The 7,883-nt window shown below is 41.7% G+C and overlaps 1 protein-coding gene across 1 annotated transcript in view; it reads left to right on the top strand.

Moving 5' to 3' along the window:
- The window catches only part of LOC103379362 (talin-2-like), a 64,657-nt gene extending 59,511 nt beyond the window's left edge, over positions 1-5,146 (top strand). The window contains 5 exon segments of the mRNA XM_025055545.1: positions 65-189; positions 1,744-1,932; positions 2,006-2,188; positions 2,277-2,402; positions 2,899-5,146. Of these exon segments, the coding sequence (XP_024911313.1) occupies positions 65-189; positions 1,744-1,932; positions 2,006-2,188; positions 2,277-2,402; positions 2,899-3,027 (752 nt within the window). The 3' untranslated portion in view covers positions 3,028-5,146.
- Positions 5,147-7,883: the final 2,737 nt, after the last annotated feature.

The following is a 7,883-nucleotide window of genomic DNA, read 5'->3' as shown; positions in this document are numbered from 1 at the left end:
TCCTCACACCCCCCCCCCCCACCCCCCCCTTTCTCTGCCGACCTGAATTCCTCCTCTTCTTCAGGTTCTGAGTGGGTCGACCCCGAGGACCCGACCGTGATCGCAGAGAACGAGCTGCTCGGTGCAGCGGCGTCCATCGAAGCAGCAGCTAAGAAACTGGAGCAGCTCAAACCCCGAGCAAAACCGAAGGTGAGGGACGCCCTGTTTCTTTTTGTACTTTACTAGAATATTCTACAGATTTGAACTCATCTTCAGTTAATTAAGAAATTCAACTAACTCCGGGCAAAAAGTAAATTGTATATATTTTTTTACAGCATTGACAAACTGTGTTGTACAAAGTTAAAGGGCTGTTTAATATTTTCCTCCCTGTCAATACATTTGACATGACTGTCCCAGACAGGCTGCTCTGTGTCTCCCCCTTGTTTTTGTCCCTTTTTTCACATATTTTGAGTCTCTGACGTTCATATTTAAATGTTTTGATTTTTTTTTTCCTGCTGTACATTTGAGGAACACTCCATTATTTCTCACGTCACATCCTTCCATACAACAACACGTTTCCTCCAAATCCTACTGTACTTCCATCTGTGTGAGTTGAAGCTAAAACCTTGTCTGTCCTCTGTTTCCTGGTTAAACCCCTCATCCCCTCCTCCCCCCTTTTCACCCCCCTCTCCCCCCACCAGTGGAGGCCTTCTCTGCAGGGCTCTGTCTGATATGTTTGATATATTAGGTTGTTATTCAGTCCCAACTATATATCAAACATATTCCTACAGTGTCCCGCTCTGTCTACAGACTTGTGGCGTGAATGTACTTGTGTTGAAAAGGCTGTTTGAATTTATGTGTGTGTGTGTTGTTGTTGTGTGTGTGAGACGTGCAGGACTGACAAATAATATCCCTGCAGAGTCTTGTTTGCTTCCTTTCTCGTGTCTCATCTAATATCAGCTGTGATTGTCTTGTTATTTTGTCTGTGGGTTTTGAGATTGTGTCCGGCTGTAAAGGAAAAAAAAAAAAGATTCTACTGCCAACAGAGGAAGAAAGGATCTCATACTTTGATCCGTGCCAAGAACGTAACTGAAGCCAGAGTCTCACTCACTGCTTCAAATTACTGGTTGGTGGACAGCTCCTGGTGCTGAAACCCTGCAGAGTTCACTACTGACGGCATCAAATTAGGACGGATGTCTGCTTTACATACTTCTTCTTCTTTTTCTTTGGGCTTTGTCCCTTTTTTTTCAGCAGTTGCTGCAGCAAATGATTGATTTCCATCTGCCCCTGTTCTCTGCATCTTCTACTCTGACTCCAACTATCTGCATGTCCTCCCTCATTGCATCCATATATCTCCTCTTTGGTCTTCCTCTTTCTCCTACCTGGTAGCTCCATCTCTAACATTCTTCTACCAATGTATCCACTGTCCCTCCTCTGCACATGTCCAAACCATCTCAANNNCCCAGAACTGCCCTTACTTCCTTCCTGAAGTCTTCACAAAATGTCTCTTTCCTTAGTTTCCACCACCTGATCTTCTGCTCTGTATACAAGAATTTAATCTAGGTCATTCATTAACCACAAGTACGACAGGCTTTGTACTTCTAAATGCTGAGTGTAAAAAGTGTCACCTCCCGCTGTGTTGGATTTATTACAGTTAAATTCACTGCTCTTTCAGGCAAAGGTTAAAAAAAGGTTCATGTTAGTGGTTTATAAACACAGACCTGACTGATTGATCTCCCCCTCCCTTCCCTCCTCCCCCCATAGCTAGCAGATGAGACTCTGAACTTTGAGGAGCAGATCTTGGAGGCAGCCAAGTCCATCGCTGCAGCCACCAGCGCTCTGGTCAAATCGGCGTCTGCTGCTCAGAGAGAGCTGGTGGCCCAGGGTAAAGTGGGCTCCATCCCTGCTAACGCTGTGGACGATGGACAGTGGTCCCAGGGACTCATCTCTGCAGTGAGTATCTGAAGGTTATCAACCTCAGGTCAAAGTCTGGGGCAACCTCCTCTGATTCCACTTTTTCCACCAGGCTCGTATGGTGGCGGCAGCGACCAGCAATCTTTGTGAAGCCGCCAACGCCTCGGTGCAGGGCCACGCCAGTGAGGAGAAGCTCATCTCTTCTGCCAAACAGGTGGCAGCGTCCACAGCTCAGCTGCTGGTGGCCTGCAAGGTGAAAGCTGACCAGGACTCCGAGGCCATGAGGAGACTTCAGGTAGAGTTGTCCATGAATTCAAAAAAAAAAAGATCTTAAACAACAGGAAGGTGTGACTTCACACAAAGTCTTGTTGTGGTGTTTTCAGATTGCAGGAAATGCTGTGAAGAAAGCCTCAGACAACTTGGTGAGGGCGGCCCAGAAGGCAGCTTTTGACAAGGCAGATGAAGACAACGTGGTGGTGAAGACCAAGTTTGTTGGTGGAATAGCACAGGTTAGGAGGTTATTATTTTGATTCTAAAATATACTTTTACTTATGACTGTGATTATGAAGTCCAGGGTCAGAGTGGCCTGAGGGTCAAAGTTCATTTTCCAGAGTAAAAGAGTGTTAATTTTGAATGGATCTAAATACTTTATTATGAAACAAACAATGAATAAATTAATCTGTGACAGTTTTTCCATTCAAATGTAAACATTTGTAAAATGTAAAAATTTGAAATGACTAGACTATTTTTACACACAATGAACATTTTTCAACAAATTAACTTAAGGATTGAGTCAGAAAAACTAAATATAAACCTGTTAGAAACACACTTTCTAAACACGTTTAGTCTCTTTATTAATTACTGCCAGGTAAATGTAGAAATATTAGGCTCTCAAAACAACCAATCTTTTCAATCCAACGTAGATACTATCAAGTAAGTTAGACCCTGAAATGATTGATTTCTTCAGTTATTTTTTGTTGTACTAAAACATGTGTGTCTGTTCAGATCATTGCGGCTCAGGAGGAGATGCTGAGGAAGGAGAGGGAGCTGGAGGACGCCAGGAGGAAACTGGCTCAGATCAGACAGCAGCAGTACAAGTTCCTGCCCAGCGAGCTGCGAGAAGACAACAACTGAGGTTCAACCTGAGGTTCACTGCTGCGTTCACGCCGAGCAGTGTGAAAAGCACACGTGCTGAATGTGCATGTATGTTTGAATATTTGTCTCCTTCATCACGGCACATCCTCTCGTCTCTCACAGTGACTTCAGACACAGTTACATTCACTTCTTACCTGGACTCCTGTCTGCAGCCGACGTCTCTCGAACACTAGGACTGAAGAAGAACTGTTACTTTATGTTTCTTTTCTCTTTTTTTCATTTTTTTTTTCATTTGAAACACAGCAGTTTTGAATGATGTAATCTGAACAGAATGTGACGTGCTGAGCACCGACAGAACCACTCATACACTCATGTTTGTCCATACGCTGCAGCTGTAAAATCTTCACAGTCAGTTCATCACCTTTTCACCAGAATTAATCGAGAATTCAACTGCAATATCACCTCCAAGGCTTCAATGATACAGGTCAAAACACTCATCCTTAGTCTTCTCTGGTCTCACATGAAGGAACGGTTGTGGTTTTGTTACTTTTTTGGTCAGATTTACTGTGAATCCTCTGGGAGAATGAACTCAAACCATGTGAATGCTTTTACCTCACTGGACGACTTATTGCCATAGAAGGTATATTCATTACTCTTGGGTATTTTTAGCAGGGGGACGTGGGGGGGGGTCCTTCAGGGGCCCCCACCATGAGCACAGCCCGTGGTGGCCTTCAGCCAGATTATCTTTCCCAATTCTGCAGTTTTAAATTCCCATCCAGTGTGACATTCAGAGCTGTTAGGCAGTGAGTTGAATGTGATTAAGTTGCAATACTGTAAATGCGTCTTAAGGGGGCAGCATTGGATTCTATTAAACCTTGCGAATATTACAGACGTAGTATAGAAGCTTATCAATAAATATGTTGTGAATTAGTTGCACAAAGTCACTTCATCTGAAGTCTTAGTCAAAACTGTTGGCTCGCTGCAGGAAGTGGTCGTCGACGTTCAACGTTTCTAGCAATATTGAACCACTGCCAGGGATTCATCAGCTCCACTTTTGTAAATCTGACAGATAACTTGGCAATAAAAGTTTTATTACTGAATAAAGCAACAATGGATTTTAAATGAATTAGTGAATAACAAGTGAAGTGAGTGCAGTCGTGCAGTCCTGTCTGTGTGACTTCACCTAACACTGAAGAACTTTGTCTTTGTTTATCCAGTTTGATTGACGTGTGTTTGGTTCCAGTGACTTACTATAGACTGTTATTAAAGGACACCTTTGTTGTATCTGCAAAACCCTGGGTCCTGCTGTCCAAATGCATGGCTTTGTGCTTCAGCTGCAGCTCCAGTTTACACGGTGACAGAGCAGAAGTGTTCAGAATTAGGATGCACTGAGTGACTCTGACCGTGAACACACAGCCAACAGTGACAGGAAGCTGACGACTGACTGAATTCACAAGTGTTTTCTGCCTTTATGTTTAATGTCTGTGGGGGGGGTAGGACACAGGTGGGGGTGGGGGGGGGGGACCACAGCTCATCAGTCTGTAGTCTGTAGTGATTCTGAATAGTGCCTTAGTCTGTAGCCCATACTGTGTCTGGTCTGCCTGAGTTTACAGCTTCACCTCGTAGGTCAACAAACGACGGGATTGGTCGAGACGTTGGTGTTTGACTGCGGCTCCATGTCTGTGGACGTTGATCATACTTTATTTTTCTATTAGTCTCCCTGTCGTGTATGAAGCCAGAGGAGCGACGGGACAAAAATGTGTCTTCACACTCTGTGTATTTTATATATACAGTACATTTACGAACACATTTTTGTACGGCCTGACGTTGACTTGTACTACAGTACTACAGCAGGCAGCAGTTCTGAGGACTGTCGTCTGCTTGGAAGTACTTTTAAAGGTTTTGCCCCCCCCCCTCTGTGCTTTTGAACCTCTGTGGAAAGATAAATGTGATCGGAGCAGTCGATTGTATCTGTCACCGTTAAGACGTTGTTGTGGAGTGTTTGAAGTGTTCTGTACCTCTCTCTACCCCCGAGCCGGAAAATAAAAAAATGATGAAGTTGCGACAGTTTAAGATAAGTGATAAGATGCAGCATAAGAAATATTTATCTGGCTTCAATAAAACTATTTTTTGTATTCACTGAAAGTAAAACCTTCAAGGTGTGTCTGCTTTTTTTTTTTTTTTGTGGTGTGCTCATTTCTATATCACAAATTATGAGATTTGAGTTAATTTCCTGTGTTTTACCATATTGCCCTCTTGGCCACTGACAGGGACCACAGGGTTTTTTATAATCCTCCCTTTTTTCCCTCCAAAGGACTTAAACAATAAACACACAATGAATTAAGATTTAAATAATTTGTACCATGGACATTAGAACGAAATTCAATGTAAATATATACATTATAATCCACCTTAAAATATATATATTTTAAGGTGGATTATATATATTTACATTGAATTTCGTTCTAATGTCCATGGTACAAATTATTTAAATCTTAATTCATTGTGTGTTTATTGTTTAAGTCCTTTGGAGGGAAAAAAGGGAGGATTATAAAAAACCCTGTGGTGATTTTCCCAGACAGGACTGACACAGAGCCAGTGAGAGCGGTGCTGACACACAGAGAGGTGAGTTCTGGCAGACGAACACTTCAGTCTAAGTCTCTGTGTGTGTCAGTCCAGTGTCAGGAAAGCGTTGGTATTTCTGAGTCAGCACCAAACCTGAGTCTATACTGAGTCCAGCCTCTGAACTCAGACCTGCGCTAAATTTGTCTGGCACTAAAATTTGAGGAGGCAATGTCAATGACAGTGGCCCAGCTGCTGCAGCGCTGCTTTTAAACCTGGATTCATTTTCCTGCATTTTCTCATGGAGAGGGTTTTTTAAAAAAGATTACACTGATTTTATATTTGACTTTTGACTAAATCTATCTCTTTATTTACCCAGACACCTCAGTGGAGAGTGGACGCCAGCAAGAACAAAGAACAACAGGGTGCACAAACTTCTGGTTAGTGTTCAGATCATCCATCATTTTGATGTCCAAAATCTAATAACTAAAAACAACATCACAACAATGATTAACAAGACACAGGGATACAGTATAAGATCTGAAATTCTCACTGATGACACAGGAAGGAAAGTCTCTTTATGCCTTATTTCAAGGGTTTCCCAACTCCCGGCTCGGGGACCACTTCTGTCTAAATGTCAATACTTATTAAATTTGACCTTTGAGGTCATTTCTAAACGGTATATTTTAAGTCACCATTTAAGTAGAAAATAGTTGTACTAAAGCTTTTGGGATGTACTGTAGTATTATACAGTATTTTTATTATATAAAAACTACTTTTTCTCCAGCAGTGACTCTCAGTTCTATTTAGGTTGAGCCTTTTTTGCCTTTCACCCACTTTGACTACTTGACTATTTGCAGAGTATTTACTGTTGTGACTTACACATTTTTTAAAATATTTTGTTTTCCATGACCTTATGTTTGTGCTGTGTTTTTATCTGAACTGTTAAACACAGCGTGGGAGAAGGTTAGTGTCACAAAGACAGGCTGCAGCACCAACATCATTCCTCATCCGTGCTCCTGGAACTGAGGAGGAAGTGAGAGATTCCAGCCGGGCCTCGAACAGTGAAATCACCATCGTGCTCCTCTCCATCTCTGCTCCAATAACTGCAGCTTTAAATCAAACTCTGAGTTTTGACTGAACTGTCAAACACAATGTTGAAAACCTTTGGTTCAACTCATCGTAGTATTAATGTTTAAAAGGACAGACTGTGATAAGACTCTGAGACACTGCACAGAAACAAAAGAGTGGGTTCAGATTTATGACTTTCTCACAATAACAGGAAAAAAAATGTAATATTTCACACAGAGCCGCCGCCTCATTATTGTCAGAGTGCCAAATCATTCCTGACATGACAGGAATAGTGGGAATAAACTGAGTTGTTTTAATTGTAGCATAAATCTTCAGCAGCATAATCTCATCATCACAACCAGAGGAACGCTCAGAGACTGAGACTCTCTGCCAAGGCCACTCCATGTCCCCCACCATCTGTACGTTCTCATGTCTTACTGGGTAAAAAACTGAGAGACTAGAGATTCAACACCAATTATTACACACTGTGTTTCACTTAGTTTGTAACTTTAACGCATAAAATGTAAAAGCCAGAATAAAGCGACACTCATTACATACGACATTTTCTAAATTATGCTAACGTGATATATTGCTATAAATGTTTTCGGTTGACATTGGCTGACACATAATTTAGATCATTTCTAATCTGTAATAATGTAATTATTCAATAGATAAATTAAATGGCCAGATGAACTTATATGTGTCTAACCACATATATTTTGATCCAGGGAAACAATTTTGAGGCACTGTTCACCAGAATTTAGCCATTTACACAAACTGCACCTTTAATTTATTATTTCCTTTCCTTCATATTTTTGGTGGTTTCCTGCTGGTACAGAATAACACTTTTTAATCTGTCCAGCAGGTTGGTTTGATCTCAAATGGTAACAAAGTAGAAGAAGATTATAGCATGGTTGATGTTCACGTGTTAGAGATTCATAAATGTACTGTATGATGTTAAATCACAGCTTCATGTCCAACTGATCATCATTATTGATAATGATTATTGTCCAGCTCCAGTGTGTTCATCAATAATGATTATTGTCCAGCTCCAGTGTGATAATGACCATGTCTCACTTCACTCCGCTCTGAGCCGCTGTGATCTCCACGTATGAGTGGAATGTCTGACTGGCTGCTGGACAGCCCACAAAACACATGGTGGGATGACAACACAGTGACAGCTGACGGCTTTAAAAAAAGGATCACAGGAACACAGGGTTTCAGGCCGGACCACCACAGGGGCAAAAGGTGTGAAATTAAAT

The sequence above is a fragment of the Cynoglossus semilaevis genome, chromosome 5 (assembly GCF_000523025.1).
Source record: "Cynoglossus semilaevis isolate Cse_v1.0 chromosome 5, Cse_v1.0, whole genome shotgun sequence".
Lineage (NCBI taxonomy): Eukaryota > Metazoa > Chordata > Actinopteri > Pleuronectiformes > Cynoglossidae > Cynoglossus > Cynoglossus semilaevis.
The sequence above is the reverse complement of the archived record's forward strand: the minus strand, read 5'-3'. Positions and strand labels throughout refer to the sequence as shown.